Here is a 25293-nt window from a genome sequence, read left to right as displayed (position 1 = left end):
GATCTTTTCAATAACCATATTTATTTTCAATGAATTTAATTATTGTAAAAAAAATTTTTTTTTCAAAAATTTCTTTTTTTTTTGAAAGTAAATTCAAAATTATAAAATATATACATATGTTCATCATTATATATGTATATATGTATATATATGTATATTATACAATAATTTAATTGAATATCAATGGAGGTAATCAAGTTGAATAATTCAATTATATAAGCAAATAATTGATTCAAATAAATTATTTTTTTCGACCGATAATATTTGTATTTTAAATAATATGTGAGCAAATAATTAAGAAATACGTAGGATTTTTTGAATAATTATATTTATTTTTAATGAATTCAATTATTGTAAAAAAATTTTTTTTTCAAAAATTTCTCTTTTTTTAAAAGTAAATTCAAAATTGTAATATATATATATATATATATATGTATATTATTATATATGTATATATGCATATATATGTATATTATGCATTAATATAATTGAATATAAATGGAGGTAATTAAGTTAAATAATTCAATGAAATAAGCATGTAATTGATTAAAATAAATCATTTTTCGTAACGGATAATATTTATATTTCAATTAATATGTGAGTAAATAATTGAAAACCACATAGGATTTCTCGAATGATTATAGTTATTCCTAATGAATTGATTTATAGTGAAATAAATTTTTTTTTTTCAAATTTCTCTTTTCTTAAAAGTGGATTAAAAATCATAATATATATACATGTATATATTTGAATATTGTACAATAATACGAATAAATATAAATACATTCATTCATATATATATTATACATTAATATAATTGAATATAAATGAGGGTAATTCAGTCAAATAATTTAATAAAGAAAGGAAATAGTTGATTGAAATGAATTATTTTTCCTAATGAATAATATTTTTATTTTAATTAATATGTGAGCAAATAATTGAAAAATATGCAGGATCTTTTCAATAACCATATTTATTTTTAATAAATTTAATTATCGAAAAAAAAATTTGTTCCTCAAAAATTTCTTTTTTTTTCAGAAGTAAATTTAAAATTATAATATATATATATATATATATATATATATATATATATATATATATATATTATTATGTATGTATATATGTATATATATGTATATTATAAATTGATATAATTGAATATAAATGGAGGTAATTGAGTTAAATCTCTCTATCTAATAAAAAAGTTTCAAACAAGTGAACGTAGAAAAAGATTATAATAACAATAGTAAAAAAAAGATTATAATAACAATAGTATACGCATGAAATTGGCGGTGGGGTGAGATCCCGAAAACAAAACAAAAAGCATCTAGCAAACCCTTTGACAGCTGTCATCGGCTGTTTATGACAGTCTTTGACAAATATATTTATAGGTATCTGTTTCTGACGCGCAAAAAATGAACATGCAAACGAAAATTATCAACATGATTCCCGACGGGAATTGTCTTTTTCGCGTGTTGGCGTATTGTGTATACGGCACTCAAGATCGACACGCAGAGGTGAGACTGAGTATCGTTTCAAATATAGTGGATAATTGGTCTACATTTGCGGGTTTTATCACAGGTAATGAGTCAAACGGTGCTGTGATTAGGTCACCTGGTGATTACAAATCACATATGAATAAAAATACAATATATGCAACTGCGGAAATTTTTAAGATATGTTTAATCGTGTATCGCGAAGAACAAATTCATCCACACCGGATCGGATCACAAAATGAAACACAATTCTCGCTACTCTTCACCGGCGACGGAGACAGTGGACACTTAGATGTCTTGCAGAACCAAAATAAAATTCAGATAGTGAGTAATAAGTATGAAAAGTAACAATCAAATAATAGTAAATCTAAATATATCACCAAACAGTCAAAAGGACAGCCAGGATTTACGATGACAATGGAGAAAGGAGGAGTTTCAAGCAGCAGACAAGGCGATGAAGATGGTGGATGGTCAGAAGTATCACAAAAGAAAGAGGAAAATAAAATTGTAAGTGCGAAGAACCAAATAAGCCATAGAATAATATCCATCAAATATTCGTATAACCAGGTAAGAGGACGACCAGGATCGATGTTGACCACAAGAGAAAGAGGTGTTTTGCGGAATGAACAGCAACGCAAATATAGAGAAAAAAATATTATGAAGAAGGTGATTTTGGAGAATAACGGGCAGAGCGGTAGCAAAAATAATTCAGCAAGTCAAGGAGATAGATCGATATCAATAGAGAAGGAACACCAATTTTCAACCAACGAATGGAAGCTTAGATTGATGAAAAAAAGAAAAGTAAGCACAGAAGGAATTGAAGTGGACAGCAAGTGCAGACCTGTCATCAAATCAACATGAAGGAATTCGCCTGTCTACTAGACAATGCGTAAGGAAATAGTGGGGCGCGAAGCGCCGAACAACGAGGCGCGCAGCGCCGAGTGCCCGAGGCGCGTAGCGCCGAGATGGGGTTGGCGCGCGAAGCGCGCAGGGGCGAAGCCCCTAGTAATTTAATAAGATAAGGAAATAATTGATTTAAATGAATTATTTTTCCTGACGGATAATATTTATATCTTAATTATTATGTGAGCAAATAATTAAAAAATATATAGGATTTTTTTAATAATTATATTTATTTTTAATGAATTTGATTATTTTAAAAAAATTGTTTTTTTTTCAAATTTCTCTTTTTGTAATAGTAAATTAAAAATCATAATATATATATATATATATATATATATATTTGTATATTATACATTATTATAATCGAATATAAATACATTTATTAATATATATATGATACATCAATATAATTAATCGATCAAACGAGCCCACCGAAGGCGGGCGAAGTTCGATCGCAATCATATGAAGCGTCTCGTTCGAAGATGATTTTACTTGTAGTAACGTCAGTTGCGGCAAATTTCACAGGTTTCAGAGTTTTTTTTTTTTTTTTTTGTGTGTGTGTGTGGTCACCCCTGACTACCCTCATATGTTTTAGAGATGAAATAAAAAAGTTTTTAAGGTATAGCTTTCATGACGATGATCCGGGGTATATGAGAATTTTGGTGTCTCTTGCGGGGTAAGGTGGGAGGATCATCTTCGAACGAGACGCTTCATATAATTGCGATCGAACTTCGCCCGCCTTCGGCGGGCTCGTTTGATCGATTAATTATATTACGCGTCTCGTTCTCGATGATTTTACTTGTAGACATTTAGCGCTGTCGTGATAGCTATTCTTTATTTTTTATTTTTGTAAGATGGTCGATACAAAGTGATTTGTTTCAGTTTGAATTGGCTTATTGTAGAATCTCGCGAAAACTTGCGAGCGTTCCGACCATCCTGCCGTTCTTCTGATTGTCCCTACATCCACGCCCTTACGTAGAGCCGCTGAAACGGCCGCGTGTCGTGTACTGTAGGCTGTGAATTGTTCTGTATTCACGCCGGCCCTTTTTAGTAAATTTTTGATCCAGTGTCCGATGGTCTGTGCCGATGCATCGTAGTGAGGCTTTTTTGTGGCGATTAACAGGTTCTTGTTGAGCGCTCCTCTCAAGTCCCTTGTATGCTCCAAATACTCTATAATCGCGGTGGCTGCACATAGTTTCGGCCTGTCTTTGAAAAAGGGGGAGGAAAAATTCTGGTTGACTTTTGCCTGGCCTTGATGTTTTTATGATATCGGGAATCTTAATAATGATTCCCGCTGTGCTTATTACTATATTTTCTGTTTTTATTAAGGCTAATGTTTGTAGCCTATGCGCCGTAACCAAAGCCAGCGAGGTTGCGATTTTTTCTGTGTTTTCCTTGAGCGAAAGATTTTGCATTGCCGGCATTTTCTCGATGTAGTTGAGGACTGGTGCTACATCCCATGTAGTGTCGTAGCGAGGCTTTGCGGGTTTCTTCCTATAAACTCCTCGGAGAAAACGAGAGATCAGTTCGCTTTTGCCGATTTCGTGTGATGAAATTAATGCAATCGCCGATCTGTCGGAACACAGTGTCCCATAACCCGCTCCTTCGTGATATCTTTTTGTAAGAAATTGTATTACTTGTGTACTGCCCGCCTGGTACATGTCGACTCCGTTATTTTTACTAAATTCTCTCCATCGCCGTAGAGAGCTTTGATATTGTTTCATTGTTGAAGGAGCTATCGAGCTCATCATCACCTCCACAGCCCGGGCATCTAGTCCTCTTTTCTGAAAAGCTTTCCGGATATGTTTGCTGCCTCCAGCGACAGCCTCGCAGCTAGAGGATGAGTCTTCTTCCTGCAAGGAGATGACAGCATTCCAATTTTAGGGGGAAGGATTAATGAGTCCGAGACTTGTAATTCTACGAATAGCGGATACCACGCTTGAGATGGCCAGTGTGGTACAATTATGGTGCATTCGGCTTTTTCTATGATGATCCAGAGAATGGTAAATGCGTCGACTGTTTCTGTGTTCGGCTGTGGGAATCTAGAGCAGAATCTTTCACATTTTTTGTTCGCGTTTGAGGCGAACAAATCGATCGAGAAGGGCCCGAATTTTGATTCTATTTTTGAGAAGAATTTATTCGAAATCTCCCACTCTATGTCTATATTTTTAATTCTTGAGGCTCTGTCTGCCTCTACGTTTTCTCCCGACGGTATGTATGATGCAAACACCCAAAGTTGTCTCGACTCACACCATTTCCAAATGTTCCTAGCTAGCTCGCTCAGGTGGGGTAATTGTATCCCCCCCGCTCTATTGACATAAGATACAGCGGTCGTGTTATCGATACGGAGCAGTATTTCACAGTTCGACAGATTTGAAGCAAAACATTGCAATGCATATCTCGCTGCCAGGAGCTCGAGGTAGTTTATGCTATATTTTTCATGACTTTTTTCCCAAAAACCGTGCGTACTTCTGTCCTCACTGTGGGCACCCCAACCCGTCAGTGAGGCGTCTGAGCTAATCTCTAGGGCGAATTTTTTTGTTCCGATCTTACTAAAGCCCTTGCTAACATTCGTTTTCCACCACACTAAATCTTCCCGATCTCTTTCGTTAATTGTTACTTTCCCTTCGTAATCAATATCGCTTGCTATCAGGGCGAAGAATTTTTTTTTTTTTTTCTAGTCTTTTACAATACGTTAAACTATACGCTACTGCCGGGGTTGCGGCGTTGAGTGTACCGAGGAGACTTGCTAATTCGCGAATTTTGTGTGTGGTCTTTTCCATAAAAGGTTTGAGCATTTTGCAAATTTTTTCTTTCTTTTCCTGTGGTAATTCCAGTCTATATTCTACTGAGTCAATAATCAAACCAAGAAATCCGCAGCGCTGGGTTGGAACTAGTGTACTTTTTTTCTCGTTAATAATAAAAAACCGAGCCGCTCTAAACAAGTCTTTGTTTTTGCAATGTCTTTCATACAATTTTCATATGACTGATTAATCAGTAGAATATCGTCAATATATATGACAGAAAGGATGCCTTGATTTCTTAGTTGACTGAAAAACCGATCTCATAATCTTTGTGAACGTAAATGGGCTCGTATTCAGACCGAATGGGAGACATTTAAATTGAAACAATTTTCCTTGGAACGAAAATCTTAGGAATTTTCTGTGCGGTTCATAAAGAGGTATTTGATAGTACGCGTCCATCAAATCTATTTTTGCCATGAAATCATGCTTCGATAGTAAGTTTTGTGCAGTTCGGATGTCCTCCATTTTGAAATGGGGCGCTTCTATAAACTTGTTTAGATTTTTCAGTAGTGTATATATGCCGGTTCTAACTCAAAGATGGCGGCGCTCCCCCCTAGTTCCCCCCTAGCTCCCCCCTAGCTCCCCCCTAGCTCCCCCCAGCCCCCCCCCCCCCCCCCGACTCGCGGCGCGCCGTCTCCCCACGTGCACCCCCCCCCCCCCCGACCCGCGGCGCACCCCCCCCCCCGGTCATTTTCGGCGGCTATTCCCATAGGATCACACACACACACACACACACACACAATAATTCCTGTCGAGACTTGTTTGACGCCGGAAAGCCGCACATAAATCAGATAAGGTAAGAACCCGCTAGATCTATCGAAAAAATTCCAGGAAATTGCTCTTTGAGATAGTGCCGACAATGCACTTAAACCAATCTGGGATAGTGGGGGAGTGGTCCCCATAAAAATTCCTTGCACAATATGCGTGTCGAGACTTGTCCAATGGAAAAATTGTAGTGGGGGTGGGTGGTATATAAAGCGTACGTCTATCGTGATCGTCACTCTGTTCTCATCGTATTCTCATTGTGAACTGTTCTCGCTCGTGAAATAACCTCGAAACGCGATGGATCTAGCAAAAGTTAACCACGTCAGCCGCCTGGAGAATCTGCCAACCAAGAAGATGTCGGAACTCGAAATTGGGGGAGTGTATGACGTCATCGGGTTACGACTGGTCAAAACAAAATTCGGGGTACGTGTTCTGGCGACAATCGATGGAGAATACAACGTCTTCTTACCGCCGAGAATCGCAAGAGTTCTACAAGAAGATTCCAGTCAGCTGACTGAAATGTGTAGCATGGCCGGAGAAAATCGTCTGCAAATGAAATACCTTGGTGGAGAATTCAACAAGTTCGAATTTTCATGCAGTTATGCGCCTTAAATGAACTATGCGACCCCCCTCTACTTCCACAAAATTCATCCACGAGGGGGTAAAAGCGGGTGTGCTGGAGATGGAATAGTCAGTCTTCCACATACAATCCGTCAGTATATAATCGAGCGCAACATTCCCACTCCTCAACATGGCGATGATCCTAGACGTGCAATGTTTTATCGGTCATAACATGAAGTTTGTACCCAAGGAAGTCGCAGTCGTGAATGTAAACGGGTCGGGTCTGGATTACATCATTTTCAAGCCGCCCTATGATTTGGCAAGCCTACCACTTGAATGTAGAGCTACCAATGTATGGTTGACGCGCAATCACCATGGAATATCATGGAACGCAGGCAACAAATCTCACGAGGATGTGACGAAGATTGTGAGAAAAATGGTTGAAAATGCGTGTTACGTATACGTCAAAGGGGCGGAGAAGAAAGCATGGCTGACGGAGATCGTCGATGGTACAACGAGGGTTATTAATATGGAAGATTTGCATATCATACCCCCTGCACTGGAAAAATTGAGGTATATGGAAGCGGCATCGTGGCACGACGCGAACCATGGATACTCTCCAGCGAATAACCTCCAGCAAGCAGCAGCGCCAGGCTCAATGTGGTATGATGACAACTCTGAATACATCCCGGCATACAATTGCGCCTTTGAAAATGTGCAGCGACTAAGGAGTTGGTATTCGAAGGAGTGTACCAGCTCCCTCGAGAAATCCTTCCGTCTGTACAAAGAATTGGATGGTTTAAGGGGAATGATGTCCGAGGATATAGCTTTTTTACCAAAAGAATTTATCTGCACGTTCGCATCAAACTCCATCAATGATGTGTGGGATAAACTACCAGAGAATATGAAAATGGACCACGCCGTCGCAAGGTTCCGCAGATGTAGCATACATTATACACCAGGACCCGATGGCGATATCGTGGATGGACCGAATCCTCTAATTAAAGACTGTTTAGCTTGCAATCGTGTGTATAGATAATATGGACAATATTTACCAAAATAACAATAGAATTTATTACGATATATACAAATATATTCGCGTTTATATGTAGAATATTCGATAGAATTAATGTCAATTATATCATAGCTTATACATAGAATTAAAAAAAATATATTCGCGTTTATATGTAGAATATTCGATAGAATTAATGTCAATTATATCATAGCTTATACATAGAATTAAAAAAATTTACTATTCGATAAAATTATAATCTAGAAATAGGATACATTACAAATATATATCTTTATAACTTTTACCCATTCTCCTCATACAAAATGTAAATGTTATGAATTTTTACTTGTGAAAAAATATATAATCAATAATTATGAATTTTTGCGTGGTTTATTCCTCGAAATCATCCATAAAATCATTATCGCTATCCTGCTCGTTAACATTATCATCATCATCGCTATTTTCATCATCTATAATTATTACAATAGTTTCATTCGCCCATTTTTCTACAATTATTTGCATACATATATCACCGTAATTTATATAATATTGGCTGTTTGGTCTCACTCGAGCAGCTCGCGCATCCTCAACGAGTTCCCGAAGCTCCTCCAACGAGAACTCGCGTGTTGCTTCGGAAAAGCCTATAATTATCTCTTCCTCAGCCTCCTCATCCTCGCCCCAATCAATGCTCGACCACTCGTCGTTATCATCACTCGAATGAGATGACATTCTTCCCAAAATTGATTCGCGATGAAAAATCTGTAAAAAGAGCAAGCCGAAATAGAAAAGTTGATGCTGCTGCACTCATCATTTATATGCATGATAAATCTCCAATTCAAAAAAGTTTCCACCTATTCAAAATGAGTGATACGGAGAAGGTGTGGAAGATACTAGAATTTTATTTTAATGTGGTGCTACTCACCAATCCTCGTCCGAAAAATATCCATCATCGTCAGCCCTATCTATGTCTCCCAGGATTTCGCGGATTTCATCAATCTGAACCAGAAGTAAAGCGAATTGAAAGCGTCTGTCATTATCATCACCGCCATTCCAAACATCCTCCACCTCTGCTTCCTCCTCCCCCTCCTCCTCCTCCTCCTCATCCTCCACATCACTCGATGATGATGATGATTCGAGATGATGCTCGGGGTCGATAATTAGCCTATCAGCATCACTATCTGTCAATTCATCATCATCATCCTCCTCATAATAACCCGCCCCTCTGCATACCCGCTTATATGTGGGCGATCGTGGTGGTGAATGAGGTGGGGAGTCTGATGGCCCCCTTTTCTGTCCGTTCATATTTTTTCGATATGATTCTAAAATTTTTCCAGAATTTTTATGGATACGATGATAGGGAATACAGAAAAGTTAAAACAAATCGAAAAAAACTTTTGTTAACATACTAATCAAATGCGATAATCATTACGGAATTCAAATCAACATTCACAGTATCGTAAGAGGATTGGCGTAGCACCATATACATATATATGTGTATTCTATAAAGTACTCACAAAAAATATAAACTCGTTGAAGTCTTGAGATTTTTCCAATGAACACCGATTTTTTTCTTTGTCACAGCTCACTTTATCAAAAACGTCTGTTTTGACACGAAGGATTTTTCAAAATTACTAGAGAAGTTTTCAAACCACTGTTCGAATAAATACTAAAGGACTCGCACCCGCCCCCCACCGAGCAAAACCCAGCCGGCCAATCATTCGTAGAGCACGCATCACGTGACATAGGGACGAAAGAGTGACGCGGGGGAGGCGATATAAGCTAGGAGAAAATTTTCTCAAGAGCTCGCCTGCTTTCCATTGCATACCCCACGCTAATATGGTTGGGGATGTGCAGGCTCGAACTTGCTCGCTATCAAGAGTCGTAAAACCCCAAAACTGCATGTGCACATACCATCCGGTGAAGATCGGGCAAGATAAGATTTTTCTGACACCAAACACTGTTCACCACTCGCTTTTCGTTGACCGATTTTTCCCACCACATGGCTCACGCTGCTTAACGACTCATAAAACCCAAAAATTTAGGGATGGTGGGAGGGGGACTGCGGACCCCGTCGCCTCTGACGCCATTTTTTACATGAATTTCATCTTCTCTGCAGAGTCGGGAGGGTGATGAAAAGCGGGCAAGATAAGATTTTTCTAACACCAAACACTGTTCGCCACTCGCTTTTCGTTGACCGATTTTTCGACGAAAGAGTAACGCGGGGGAGGCGGTATAAGCTAGGAGAAAATTTTCTCAAGAGCTCGCCAGCTTTCCATTGCATACCCCGCGCTGATATGGTTGGGGATGTGCAGGCTCGGACTTGCTCGCTATCAAGAGTCGTAAAACCCCAAAACTGCATGTGCACATACCATCCGGTGAAGAGCGGGCAAGATAAGATTTTTCTGACACCAAACACTGTTCGCCACTCGCTTTTCGTTGACCGATTTTTTTCCCACCACATGGCTCACGCTGCTTAACGACTCATAAAACCCAAATTTAAGGATGGCCGGAGGGGGACTGCGGACCCCGTCGCCTCTGACCTCATTTTTTACATGAATTTCATCTTCTCTGCAGAGCCGGGAGAGCAATAAAACTCAAAAATTTAGGGATGGCCGGTCGGATAAAGGGTGGGCCCAGTCGGCTCTGACGTCATTTTCCCCTCCGAGATGCGCAGAACGCAGTGCGCACCACATCTCTGACGTCATTTTACTCTCCGATATGCGCAGAACGCAGTGCGCACCGCATCTCTGACGTCATTTTACTCTCCGATATGCGCAGAACGCAGTGCGCACCGCATCTCTGACGTCATTTTACTCTCCGATATGCGCAGAACGCAGTGCGCACCGCATCTCTGACGTCATTTTACCCTCTGATATGCGCAGAACGCAGTGCGCACAGTTCCCAAATTCTTGCGATCTATCGGTCTATATACATATAAGCTCAAACATCCGATGCAGACTCGTCAGTCTTACACGATACGTGCAAGTCAAAAAAGTTATACAAAGTTCAGCTTATATCAACGTCAAAGTCATGGCAGTCGAAGCGTATATGGGACTTGCGGAGCAGATGGAGAGGACGTACAATTTGCTGAGAGAGCAACCACCCGGAGAAGAGAATGACGCCATCATCAATCATTGGACTGATATTGGAATTGCGAATATCCAAGTTCTGCGCGATATTTCCATACAACGAGGAACAACCGTTGGTGCGAAAATACGGATCCAACATACGATCGCACTCCTGCAATCTTGGGTGACGAAGATCAAGCAGTTGCAGCAGCGCACAATGGTGACGGGTGGAAATATCGGTACTCCTGCGGGTGTACAATGGGACGACGTGGATAGCGCTTTTGCCAGCCGAATCAGAACGGGGGTTGTCACAAATCTCCGTCATAAAAATTTGGACGCCTTTCTGGACGATGTGCAGCGCGTCGTCACCGAGAAGTTGGAGCTGATACTGCGCGAGGAGGGAAATGTGAAGGTTAACATCATATTATCGTGCAAATTCGAAAATGCCAAGCACGAATAGATTTCCACTGAAGTTAAGAGTTTCAACACCTCCAACGTGGCGATTCTCCTCCCATCAAGCGATATAAATGGTTGGTTTATACGTGCACGGGATGATCTGCAGTCAAAGGTGGAAGATTTCGAGCAACGCGATTCCGGCTGGAGTATGATTGAGATCCTTAACCTCACTGTAAATATCAATCGCTATCAGCCTCTCGCCGCCGGGGCTTCAACATTCGTCGAGCTGCCCCAAGACATTCAACGGAAGAGAGCGGTGGTGAACGTGAGGAACGAGGACGAAAGATGCCTTCTCTGGTCCGTCATAGCAGCCCTCCACCCGGTCAAGATCAACGCCGATAGGACTAGCCGTTATCATCGATATATTTCCGAGTTGGACTGTACAGGTATCAAATTCCCTGCTACTCTACATGATGTGAAAAAGCTTGAGAGATTAAATAATTTGCGCATCAATGTATATGGAATAGAATCTCAAACTTTTTCGCATCATGCAAAATCAAATAAAAGCGTCATCGTGCCAATTTATTTGAGTAAAAATTTGCATAGCGTAAACACTGACACGATCCATCTTCTAATGGTTGAGAGTAATCCGGAAGACGATATGACTGGCGAGTTTGCACCGAGATTCCATTTTGCTTGGATTAAAGATCTTTCCCGATTGGTGAGCAAACAATTGTCCGTTCATGAACACAAAATGTTTTTATGTGACAATTGTTTGTGCCACTTTAGCGTGAAACATGCCTACGACAATCATCGACAAGATTGTATTACGCTAAATAAAGTACGCATGGAGTTTCCCAAGTGTAAAGATTTAGTATTTTCCAATTTTCAAAACAAAGGCACCGTTCCATTTGTCGTATACGCCGATCTCGAATGTATATTAATCCCTGAACCTGTGGATGAATTTGAAACTCGTAAGACTTGTGAAATTCAAAAGCATATCCCGCACAGTGTAGCGTACTATGTACATTGCGCGTACGATGAGACTTTATCGGAGTTTCACGGTAAACGCGGTGTCGATTGCATAGATTGGTTTATGAAACAGCTTAAAGATTTATCAATTCAAGTAGAGTCACGCATCAAAAACATAATTCCGATGGAGTCTCTTACCCAAGTGCAACGCGATCGTCACATGCACGCAAAGAATTGTTATATTTGTGAAAAACCGTTTACCCCTGAGGAGAAAAAGTGTTACGATCACTGTCACTTCACGGGTAAATATCGTGGTCCTGCTCATAATCGGTGTAATTTGAATTTCAGAGAGTCGCACACAATTCCAATAGTTTTCCACAATTTGTCCGGTTACGATTCTCACTTTTTAATAAAATCTCTCGCGTCAACTTTTCCCGGTAAAATTACACTGCTACCCATAAATAAGGAAAAATACATATCCTTCACGAAACGCGTCGATGGAACAATGATGCACTTGAGATTCATCGATTCGTTTCGATTTATGGCTAGCAGTATCGATGAACTTTCCAAATATTTGACCGATACCGATAAACGCATAACACGTAAATTTTATAATAACCCGACTCAGTTCAGTTTGATGACCCGCAAAGGCGTTTTTCCCTATGAATACGTCGATTGTTGGGGGAAACTCGATGAACCGCGATTACCTGCAAAGAAGCATTTCTACTCGCACCTCTGCGATGCAAATATTTCAGACACCGATTACGAGCACGCGAAAACTGTTTGGAGGGAATTCCATTTAGAGTCATTGGGGGGCTACTCAGATTTATATTTAAAGACCGATGTTCTTTTGCTTCCCGATATTTTCGAAAATTTCCGCGCTAGCTGCTTCAAAACATACAATTTAGATCCGTTGCACTACTACACTACACCGGGGCTTGCTTTTGACGCGATGCTCAAGCATACTAATGTAAATTTGCAACTTTTAGACAACCCTGAAATGGTATTATTTATTGAAAGAGCCATTCGAGGCGGCGTAGCGCAATGTTCTAATCGACACGCTCGGGCCAATAATAGATTCATGGGAATAGATTTTGATCCAAACAAAGCGGAATCGTATCTCATGTATTTTGACGTGAATAACCTGTACGGCGCAGCTATGAGCGTGCATTTACCAATCGGTTCGTTCGAGTGGGAGTATCAGCACATCGATATAACGAACCATCCGGACGATTCACCGATCGGCTACTTTCTGGAGGTAGATTTGGACTACCCTGTAGAACTCCACGGGGATCACATAGACTTACCTCTTTGTCCCGAACATTTTACTCCTCCAGGTAGTAAAAATGCCAAACTCGCGACCACCCTTCACCCCAAAACAAAGTATATATTGCACTATAGAAATTTGAAACAGTGTTTGAGTTTAGGATTGAAATTAACGAAAGTGCATAGAATTTTGAAGTTTGCGCAATCTCCATGGCTCGAGCCTTACATCACGCTCAATACAGACATGCGTAAGCAATCTAGGAATGAATTTGAGAAAAACTTTTACAAACTCATGAATAACGCTGTGTTCGGCAAGACTATGGAGAATGTGCGAAATCATAAAGATGTTAAATTGGTTACAAAATGGGAGGGAAAAGGTGGCGCGAGAACGCTTATTGCCCGAGCAAACTTTCACAGCTGCACCGTATTTGACACTGATATGGTTATCATTGAAATGAATCGTGTCAAAGTTCACTTCGCCAAACCTATTTACGTCGGCGCATCAATTCTAGATCTGTCAAAAATCTTTCTCTACGACTTCCACTATAATTATATTAAAACCAACTTTTCGAATAAACAGGCTAAATTGATGTATACCGACACAGACAGCCTTATTTATCAATTCAATGTGCCTAATATCTACGATATCATCAAACGTGATGTAGATACAATGTTTGACACCTCTGACTATCCGCCCGACAATGTGTATGGTATTCCCCTTAAAAACAAAAAACAACTAGGGCTAATGAAGGATGAAAATAATGGTAAAATTATGACAGAGTTTGTGGGACTGCGAGCAAAGCTGTACACATTTACTACGATGGGTGAGGATAGGGAAAAATATGACAGTGGCGTAAAAGTGAGTAAGCGTGCCAAGGGTGTAAGAAATTCATCGATAAATAGCATCACGTTTGATGATTATAAGCGCTGTCTGACGGCTTATCGAGAGTTGACTCTTCCACAGTGTTTAATACGCAGCAAAAAACACGAAGTAAGCACGATCGTACAAAAAAAATTGGCACTGAGTTGGCAGGATGACAAGCGGCAATTGATACCTGGACAGACTGACACCGTACCTTGGGGGTTTGTCCCAGCCCCCCAATAGCTATAGGATAAACTGTAGACATAGAATTGATGTAAATGCGAATTCATATACTCAACAATTGTTTATTTATTTATTATTGATATATCAAGCAATTATTCATATTTATTTGCTTACCACGAGAAAAGTTTTCAGAAAATGAAAAAAAATTTTCAGGAAACGAAAAAAACTTTTCAGAAAATGAAAAAAACTTTTCAGAAAACGAAAAAAAGTTTTCTGAAAATGAAAAAAAGTTTTCAGAAAACTTTTTTCCCATTTGATTAACACGTAAAAAAAGTTTTCAGAAAATGAAAAAAAGTTTTCTGAAAACGAAAAAAAGTTTCCAGAAAATGAAAAAACGTTTTCAGAAAACGAAAAAAAGTTTTCAGAAAATGAAAAAAAGTTTTCCAAAAAATAAAATGTGTAATAATCGTATGGCAAAAATTGCATATTATCATTATTATTATCACTATTATTTTTATTATTATTATTATTATTATTTTCGTAGTACAGAGTATGGCACATGTACGCACAAGGGAGATAAAAAGTGGAAATATTTGTATATTCAAAATCTTTTATTGTAATTCGGAAAATACATACAAATTATGTTACATGTCTGTTTTATTTATCCAACTATTGTGCGAACTATCAAAACCCAACCACTTCACATAGAACAGATTCCCCCGCTTGCGTAATACTTTCTCCACAAGGTAGCCGTTGGGATATTTCACTTTGGCGAGCTCTTCCTCGTAGAAGCCCCCCTCGATGGGATGATCTTGATAATCGGTAAGTTTGTAGGCGGGTGGATTGGTATTTTTCACCTCACTCACGGTGAATATTTCAGTCGTCCAATTGGGTGTATAGCCTTTTTCAAATACATTCTTGTACTTGCTGATTCGAACTCGATCGCCTACACTGAATTTCCGCGCTCGATCGCTTCGTTTGATTTGCCGAGGCTTGTACACGCTACGATACAGCTGTTTTTCATTCTCCGTGCTAACATCCACCGGTTTCATCCGAATCGTGCGATGTTTGGTGTTGTTGTAGGACTTCATTAAATCATCCAAAATATTAATCCACTCGTACGATCCTTGGAGAGTAAACCGCTTCCACATTTTATTCTTCAATGTTCGATTGAAACGTTCGCATATCGACGCCTTTAAGTTGCTAAATGTCGAATACATGTTGATATTGTGATGCTTCACGAGGGCTTTGAATTCGCTGTTGTAAAACTCTTTGCCACGATCAACGTGCAGATGTGTAGGTATACGACTCTGGATCAGTACAGATTTCATAGCAGCGGCAACATCTTTCCCACTCTTGGACTTTATCGGCACCGCCCACGCGTACTTGGAAAATATATCGATGATTGTTAGTAGGTATTTGTATCCCTTGTTGCACGAGCTGTATGCGGTCATATCGACGAGATCAGCTTGCCAGGTCTCATCCAGTCTGCGTACATCTACGAATCGGCGCGGATAGTTGCGTCGAGCCTGTCTGTGAAGTTCGGCAGCTATGGCAGTCTTCATTGTTCCCAACTCTTCACCTATCAATTTTTCGAATTGCTGTCCAACCACTCTGGTTCCTCAATCGATACTAATTCCCTGCTGGTCTGTCCCAACGTTGGTGTTGCCTGCTCCCCAATATGTTTGATGCGATTCAACGTATTTTCAATGATTTTGTTATTTATGCGTAGCTGTTTCAACTCCTCGTTGTGATTATGTGCGAAACTCTCAAAATTTGATTGAAAAGTATCCACAATATCCACAGCCATAGACTGTAAAGCGGTATTGAGAACTTTTAAGGAAACGGCGTCGGTGGAGTGCTGCGGATCAGCTATGTTACACAATCGTTTACCGTCCAAATCATACTGATTGTCGCTGGTGATTTTGAATCCAACACCCGGAGGCCCTCGAATAAATTTTTTGCCCCCACCACGCTCCGAGTGTCGCCCGAATATGTCTATGCTCATCACTGGACGGTCGCTGAACAAATGATGATTTTGTGTTTACACGCCGCTAATAAACGATTCCAGCCTCACGCAACTCCTCAATAATGGAGACTATTTCGTTGGAATGGCTGGTATTGCCTGCAGCCTGTGACGCCATAAGCAGCCGGAGACGATCTACAATTTCATTTGGATCATCCCAGTAGACGTAATCGACATCTTGCCCCTCCTTTCGCGCAATCTTATAGTCGGGTAAGCCTTTACCTGATTTTTTCGGCGAGCCAACGTGTTGTGCAATGAAATTTCTATACTTTGCACTTTTTAAATCATCTCGAAGACTTCCATCGGCTTGGTAACGTTTTCGATGCGCATTTGTCGTCGTTACAATTTTTATATAATTATTCTTGTCCGCGTCATTTACAACCGATGCATCGGGTGATTTTTTAAACAGTAATTCGAGTAATCCAGGTGTTCTTTCATAGCTTTTATTCCCCACATTGACCAGATTATCAGTGAAATTGATCGGTGTATCGCCAATCATCATACCGCTTGTCAACTTTCGAACGCCGTATGTAGTATCCAAATCCCTCTTTTTACTTGAGCTGAACATTTTTAAATATTGTGCTGTGGAATCCGTTGTTTTCTTCACCGGTGTACTTGTAGTAGAAATTTCACCAAACTTCAGTGTTTTATCATTTACATCCATGAAATTCCCCACATCCATATCCTCATCCTCCTCATCATCATCATCATCATCCCCGGCACTCTCGTCATCTTTTTCCTCTTCTTTTTCCATTGTCACATCCGGTAGTTCCGTTTTAATTTCACGTTTAATATGCTGCTGCTGCAGCTTTGAAGTATCCACCAATTTTTGCAGCAATGTTACTAAAGGCTTGAATACCTCTCCCATAACCTGTTCGGTCGTGTCCTTGTCCAACTTGAGCATCTTATGCTTCAGCCGTATGACATCGGATGCTTTTGATATTTCACTCAATGTATCGCTATGCTTACGAATCTTGGCACTCTCCATGTTGCAGGCTCGATTGTTGCAACGAAACTGTGCAAGTTTATGTTAGTTTATGCTTATAAAGCAGTCAAACCCCTTCCTATATCGCCCCCCATTGATTTCGCTATCCTTGTCAATTACGGTAAAACTGTAATTGTCATCATTCCAGCATGCTGAGCACAAGTCTTTAAATTGCTGATACGTCATGTCCGTGTTCACATGATCGTTGTAGATATGTTTCAGATTCATATCATCCTGCCGAAATAGCACCAATAAGTTTGCATTGTCACGCACTAGGTGTTTTGGAATGCGCGCGTACGTTTGACTTAGATAAAAGCTATCGATGTCGCAATGCCTGCCCATGCTGAAGTATGCTCTGATATTATCCTGCTTTTCACAAGCCACATCGTCGAAAATCATAACAGAGTTGGGGCGAGCATCTTCCGGTTTTACAACCTCATCGTTCTCGTGAAACGGGAAATAACCCACTCCCTGCACAGGTTCTAGTAACTTTTGCAAAAATTGATACTTTGGTTGGATGAGAGATTTCGAATAGACATAGACATTTTCGAATCGCAATCCATTGCTGTGGGTGATGAGTGCGAGAAGAGCGTTAGTTTTACCGCAATTGGATGGTCCGCAAAAAATTGCTCTCACGGTATTTGGCAGCAATTTTCCATGTCGTTTTTCTATCTTCCTCTTACCACGTCGAACCATTTTATCGAAATTTGCGATAGGTAGTTTGTCGGGCTGATCTTGAAATCTCATGATGCTTCGTTAGCATGACAACGAAAACTGAGATGACGGTATATAAATTCCGCCTTTTATAGAAGTCACGTTAGTTGTTGCCTGACTATGAGGATGTGCACACGGAAAAAACGCGGTGGTGGTTTGTTAAATAAAATCATCAATCATCTCCCAGTTGAATTGCATGTGCCAGGGTATCAGTACTGCGGACCTGGAACGAAATTGACCAAGAGGTTGGCTCGTGGAGATTTGGGGATCAATCCGCTGGATGCCGCGTGTAAAGACCACGACATTGCATACGCAAAGAATCGCGATACCGCAGCGAGAAATCTTGCCGACAAAGCGCTCGCTGAGAAGGCGTGGAATCGCGTCTTGGCCAAGGACGCTAGTGTGGGTGAAAAGGCGGTAGCCTGGGGAGTCACCAACACCATGAAAGCTAAATCTAAACTCGGAATGGGCTTAGCTGCAAAGCGGCCGAAACTTGGAGTGGCTGCGAAGAAGAAATCTGGAACTGACGGAAAGAGTAAACAGCGGAAGAGAACTGTGAATCTTAAATCCATCATCACGGCAGCAAAGGTCGCCATGCGACCGGGTTATAAAGCCATCGAGTCGGCGTTGGCGGGTGCTCGTGCGGCCGCGCGTGGGACTGGGAAGAATATTCGTATGCCTCGCGTTATACCTGTGCCTGATAAAATTGGCGGCATCCTACCGTTTCTCATTCCAATTCTGGCCGGTCTAAGCGCTACTGGGGCTCTTGCGGGTGGTGCTGCGGGTATAGCTAAAGCTGTCAACGAAGCTAGTGCCAACAAACATCAGTTGAAAGAGGCCAAACGGCACAATGCAACAATGGAGGCGATTGCTTTGGGTAAGGGATTATACCTGCGACCCTACCGCAGCGGAATGGGCCTGTACTTACGTCCGGCAAAAAACTAGTAAAGCTGCCACACCGAGCTCTCACCAACATTGATTTACGCAACTATGCTAAAAATATGAAAATTTCGCATTTTCGAGGTGTTTTCATGCGGAATGATCTGCCGAAATCAGGACCAAAAATGCGAGAATCCGCAATTATTAATCTTGATGATAAAAACGGACCGGGGACACATTGGGTTGCGTACAAGAAAAATGGTGACCATGTTGTATATTTCGATAGTTTCGGTGATTTGAAACCACCTAAGGACTTGATGAGGTATCTCGGTGTTGGCAGCGTTGAATACAATCATAAGAGGTATCAAGAATATGATACTGTGATTTGCGGCCACTTGTGTCTCAAATTTCTCAGCGAACAACTATAGAAAGACGGGTGTTACATGAGCAAGCATTAGTCATGCCGGAATCGTTGACGTTAACATTGTCAGGTACGTCCTCCGTGCTGGAGGCTCAATATTTCCCCCCAATCGAGTTATCACCAGAGAAGAACTATGTTCTCGGACTCGTCGAGTTCCTGACATTCAATTCAATACCCAATATTCATGAGAGGTGTAATAAATTTTACCTGAAACGAGCGGACAACAGCAGAGAGAGCATCGTGATACCCACGGGATGCTATGAAATTGAGGATATTGAAAATTTTCTACATAAGGAGCTACCCTCCGATATCACCCTCAGTCTGACAGCTAACAACAACGAGCTGAACAGTGAAGTCACATGCAATCATGTGGTAGACTTTAAGCCCAAAGATTCGATCGGCCGATTATTGGGATTTAAGGCGGTAGAGCTATCGCGAAACGTTACTCATAAATCTGAATTACCCGTAGCCATACTGAAGGTTAATACTTTACGCGTTGAGTGTAACATAACCACAGGGGCGTACATAAACGGGCGTCGAGCTCACACGATTCACGAATTTTTCCCAACCGTTCCATCCGGATATAAGATTGTCGAAGTGCCTACCAACGTCATTTACCTGCCAATCGCCGTACAGTCGATACATCATTTACAGCTGAGAACAGTCGATCAAGACGACGAGCTGATTAATTTTCGCGGCGAAACGATTACTGTACGTTTACACTTGAAATCGCTCAAATAATGGGAATCGTGTTTGAGACGAGAAAGTCTGGCAAAAGTTATAAAAGTCAAACGTCATGGCCAAAAATCGTCAGTCGCCCGACACCTCTGACAACGTTTACACCGCCTACGAGACTGACACCTCTGAACGCTCGGTTTCTCCAGAGCCTAGGTCTTCGATTACGTGGAAATTTTGGAAAATAAAAATTCGTGTTCGCTGCATCCTGTGCGTGTTACCATGGAAGAAATAATAAGAATACAGAAACCTGTGGTATTCGACGAATCGATCGCGCACTCTGAGATTCATGCTCATCAACCGTTTGCATCATCCACCTTCCAGAACAACGATGAAATCCATATTGTTGTTCAACATCAAGACTTGTGTCTACTGCCCAGTAAAAGCTCTCTACACATTCACGGAAAAATCACAAAGGATGATGGTGTGGCTGCGGTGACGGTTACGAAATTGATCAATATGGCCGTTTGTCATTTGTTCGAGGAAATTCGCTACGAGTTGAACGGTGTAGAGATTGATCGGAATAAAAATGTCGGCATCACCAGCACCATGAAGGGTTACGTATCCTTGACTCCAGGCCAGCAATATAGTCTGGAGAATACCGGGTGGTTGAGTGGGGATAAGGACCTAACCGATGCCGCTGGAAATTTCGATGTTGTCTTGCCGTTAAATTATGTGCTAGGCTTCGCCGAAGATTATCGTCGAGTCATCGTCAACGCTAGACACGAGTTAATTCTCACACGTTCCAACACTGATTTGAATGCTGTGATTCAGAGCTCGGCGACGGAAAACTTTAAAATCACCCTGAATAAAATCGAGTGGTTGTTGCCCTACATCAAACTGGCTGATAAACCGAAAATCCAGCTACTCAACTACATCACCAAGGATCCGGCCATATCCATGAGTTTTCGTTTTTGGGAAACGTACGTGTATCCGATGCTCCCGTCAACAACGCGGCATATATGGTCCGTCAAGACATCGACGCAGCTTGAGAAGCCGAGATATGTCATTCTAGGATTTCAAACTGCAAGGAGAAACGAGCCGCTGAAAAATGCTGGCGTATTTGATCATTGTCGGATCAGAGATGTAAAACTCTTCCTCAACTCACAGTGCTATCCCTACGGAAATATGAATATTGATATATACAATAATCAATACGCCATTCTCTATGATATGTATGTTCGGTTTCAAATGAGCTACTACAACAAAGAAGCTGAGCCTTTGCTATCGAGGCGTGAATTTATAAACCAAGCTCCCCTTATCGTCATCGATTGCTCCAAGCAGAACGAAACATTGAAAACTGGACCTGTGGACATTCGATTGGAATTTGACTCTAGCACTACGTTCCCACCACACACTTCTGCCTACTGCATGATCTTGCATGATCGCATTGTTGAATATAATCCGATCAGTGGTACTGTTAAAAAATTGGTTTAAGTCAATTTTGGAATAACAATATGTTTAATTAATATGGATATTGAAAATAATATGTATAATTTTACTCGTTAAAATTTAGAATAAGATAATTGAGAATACAATAAGAAAACTAAATGTAATTGGTGTTAAATAAAAAAATTTTTAAAGCATTCAAAACGTCATTTTAAACCTTCCTTCAGGGGTCATTTCCTGGAATTTTTTCAATAGATCTAGCGGGTTCTTGCCTTATCTGATTTATGTGCGGCTTTCCGGCGCCAAACAAGTCTCGACAGGAATTATTGTGTGTGTGTGTGTGTGTGTGTGTGTGATCCTATGGGAATAGCCGACGAAAATGACCGGGGGGGGGGGGGGCTGGGGGGGAGCTAGGGGGGAGCTAGGGGGGAACTAGGGGGGAGCGCCGCCATCTTTGAGTTAGAACCGGCATATATACACTACTTTTTTCAGATTAATTATGAATCTGTTTGACCCGTCCGGCTTGGGCACGAGGAAATACGACGAAAGAAACTGCTCTTCGCAACTTCCGCACTCTTCTATTGCCTCAATATAGAGTAATTCATCTATGCTACTTTTTAAGAGCTTCTCCTCATATGCTGACCTAGGCGGTTCTTTAGGAGGAATTGTTTAAGTCGGGTGAAACGTAAAGGGGATTCTGTATCCTGTAACGCATTGCAGCGTAAATTTATCTGTCGTGATATCTTCCCATTTTTTGGTGAAGAGTTTTAGACGGCCCGCTTTGATCCTTACCGATTTTATTTCCTCCTCGTTTGTGACGATGTTCGTGACGACGGTCGGGGCTGCGGTCTTCCCGTGTACGGTTTCTGCTTGAACTTCATTGATGGTCGTTTTCGAGTTCCCCCCACCTGACGATAGTTCGCAGGTGGGTGCTTCCAGTTTCCCTGGGTCCTTGTCTTATTCTTGTCCGATGGTTTTTCCGCCGATTTGAGATCGGCGCACGCTCTTTCAACGGTTTTTGCCTCCTTTAACCGCTCAGCGAATTTTTCGCCGTACAGCCATACATCCGATTTTGCTGCGTCGATTATCGGTTTCATTGACTCGTTTAGCATTGGCGTGATAAAGGACTTTCTCGCCACCGTTTGCTGGTGATGCACGTCGGTGAATAGCTTTCCTGCATCACAGAGGTACTCGAGGAGCAATTGCTCGTCAACCCCGTCTTCCGGTGGGTTAAGAATCATGGAGATCGCTCCCCCAATGGCAGAAATACCCGAGCCTACACAGTTTTGCGTGTACTCGAAATGTTGGTCACGTTTTTTCCCTATATCCGTCATCGTGGTAACGATTTCTGGATTTATCATTGGAGCCTCCGTGTGCAGTTCTGCTTTTCTCGGATATTTTTCAAGAGTCTTTCTCTTGGTTTCCTCTGGACACCCATCTTCCATCCATTTCTTCCACCTTGTCTGTAAGTCTGCGTCGAACGCAATCTTGATTTCTTTTGAGGCTGTTGGGTCGTCGCCCAGCAAGTCCAGAAAATTTTCTTTCCTTGCAGCTCGTTCGCGAATCTCGAGCTCATCGATCTCCCCTTCCTCTGATACCTTGTTGGTTTCAGGCGAGAGGTTTTGCTCGTTGGGAGTTTCGGTGGCACTTTCCATCATATTTTCATTCTCCCCGTCCTTCTGTTTATCTGTTGATAAAAAAAGGGAGGGGGCGGTAGAGATAACCTATTGGTTCGTCATTGTCTCATTGACGCTGACAGGGCGATATATCCTCTTGTTGAAGATGACGCAATTTTTTACCGTCATTTTCTCGGAAATTCGTGTGGAATTAATCGAGATGTGCTACATAAACCTCTAAAACTCGTGTGGAACTTGTCGAGGTTTGTTCGGTCTTACTGAGAGAATTTCCTCCATGCCGATGTTCGCAAGAAGAAAGAGATAGCAAGCAACGGGGGAGGGGTGGGGGTGAAGAACCTATATAATTCTTACCTGGGAGGGAATCTTGGTCATTTTTTTGTTTTGGCGGCGTGGGTTCACGCGTTGCCATGCTCCGCGTCAACTCGACAACAAGGCTAGTGAGGTGATCCAATTGCGCTTGCATATTTCGAAACCTCGTATCCTCACTCCTCCTCCTTTCATTAGATCTCGACCTCGACCTTTTTCTTTTCTTTTCTTTCAGCATATTTGCGTCCTCGGGATTCTTGTTAATTTGTTTATAATTTGAATTCTTCGTACTCTTACTCGTTGTTCATGTCGCACAACAAAACGATATGAGGGTAGACAGGGGGGACCACACACACACACACAAAAAAAAAAAACTCTGAAAACTGTGAAATTTGCCGTAACTGACGTTACTACAAGTAAAATCATCGAGAACGAGACGCGTAATATAATTGAATATGAATAGAGGTAATTAAGTTAAATAATTTAATAGAATAAGGAAATAATTCATTTAAATAAATTATCATTCCTAACGGATAATATTCATATTTCAATTGATATGTGAGCAAATAATTGAAGAATACGTAGGATTTTTTGAATAATTATGTTAATTTTTAATGAATTTAATGATTGAAAAAAAATTTTTTATTATTCAAATTTCTCTTTTTTTGAGACTAAATGAAAAATCAGATTATACATTTATGTATATATTTGAATATTATACATTGATATAATTGAATATAAATACATTTATTTATGCATATATTATAAAATCATATAATTAAATATAGATGGAGGTAATTATGTCGAATAATTCAATAAAGAAAGGAAATAATTGATTGAATAAATTATTTTTCTTAATGAATAATATTTTCATTTCAATTAATATGTGAGCAAATAATCAAAAAAAATTCAGGATCTTTTCAATAACTATATTTATTTTGAATAAGTTTCATTATTGGAAAAAAAAAATTTTTCTTTTGAAGATTTCTTTTTTTTTAAAAGTAAATTCAAAATTATGATATATATATATATGTCGGAGAAGAATAAAGAGGATGCATCATCAAGTGAATTGGAAACTTGAACTTTGAATGAGTCCGCCGTATCAAGCGTCAAGCGTTATTCAACATGCTTTGAATATAGAACAAACAAATGAATTGTTTATAACAACGCTTGGATGAAATCGACAGTCACGGAAAAGCAAGCGAATTGACCGGACGTGTTGAGATCATCGCGCTTTCTGTAATGGACAATCCACAAATTGGAAATCCTACATCCTCTCCGCCTTTCCGAGGCTTCACCCCGACATGACGTGTTGAGATCATCGCGCTTTCTATAATGGACAATCCACAAATTGGAAATCCTACATCCTCTCCGCCTTTCCGAGGCTTCACCCCGACATCAGAAGTGGGATTGGAATCTGCTTCTCACCGACCAGAATCTGCTTCTTGCCGATCAGAATCTGCTTCTCACCGACCAGAATCTGCTTCTCGCCGATCAGAATCTGCTTCTCACCGAGAAGAGAGACGTGACGACGCAAAATGGCAAATGCTTTTGCAACAGCAGCAAAATAATTTCATGCAGATTATTGAGGCAATGTAGAAACCTTCTCAGACGAAAATCGAGTTACCTGACTTTGACCCAGAAAAAGTGAGCGATACTCGAGCTTGGATTCGTACGGCAGACATGTGTATGTCGGAGTATCCGTTAGAAGGAGCGTCGCTCATGAACGCTTTGAGCCGTGCGATGAAAGGAGAGGCATTATTCTGGCTGACTCAAAACGTATTTGCCGGAATAAATTGGAATGAATTTAAAGAAATATTTTCTCTACGATTTGAATGTCCGGAAACGCTCGCTGCTTTCTTAATGAATATCAATCAAGGAAGGCCAAAGGAAGGAGAATGTATCGCCGCTTA

The 25293-nt window shown here is 40.6% G+C and overlaps 1 protein-coding gene across 1 annotated transcript; it reads right to left on the bottom strand.

The window, feature by feature from the left end:
- Positions 1-4148: 4148 nt before the first annotated feature.
- On the bottom strand, positions 4149-23677 carry LOC124179509. The gene is made up of 3 exons (XM_046563981.1): positions 23426-23677; positions 22230-23124; positions 4149-4252 (listed from the first exon to the last, which is right to left on the bottom strand). The coding sequence occupies exons 1-2, from the start codon at positions 23616-23618 to the stop codon at positions 22235-22237; spliced, it is 1083 nt and encodes a 360-aa protein (XP_046419937.1). The 5' UTR covers positions 23619-23677; the 3' UTR covers positions 4149-4252; positions 22230-22234.
- Positions 23678-25293: the final 1616 nt, after the last annotated feature.

The sequence above is a fragment of the Neodiprion fabricii genome, chromosome 4 (genome assembly GCF_021155785.1).
Source record: "Neodiprion fabricii isolate iyNeoFabr1 chromosome 4, iyNeoFabr1.1, whole genome shotgun sequence".
Classification (NCBI taxonomy): Eukaryota; Metazoa; Arthropoda; class Insecta; order Hymenoptera; family Diprionidae; genus Neodiprion; species Neodiprion fabricii.
This window is presented reverse-complemented; position numbering and strand designations above follow the sequence as displayed.

What these genes read in the sequence shown, in the direction of transcription:
- LOC124179509 (XM_046563981.1), bottom strand. Translation starts at nt 23,618, where the DNA reads ATGCTGAAAGAAAAGAAAAGAAAAAGGTCGAGGTCGAGATCTAATGAA. An exon ending in TGACCAAGATTCCCTCCCAG is followed by an intron (nt 23,125 to 23,425) that starts GTAAGAATTATA and finishes TTTTATCAACAG; the next exon opens with ATAAACAGAAGGACGGGGAG.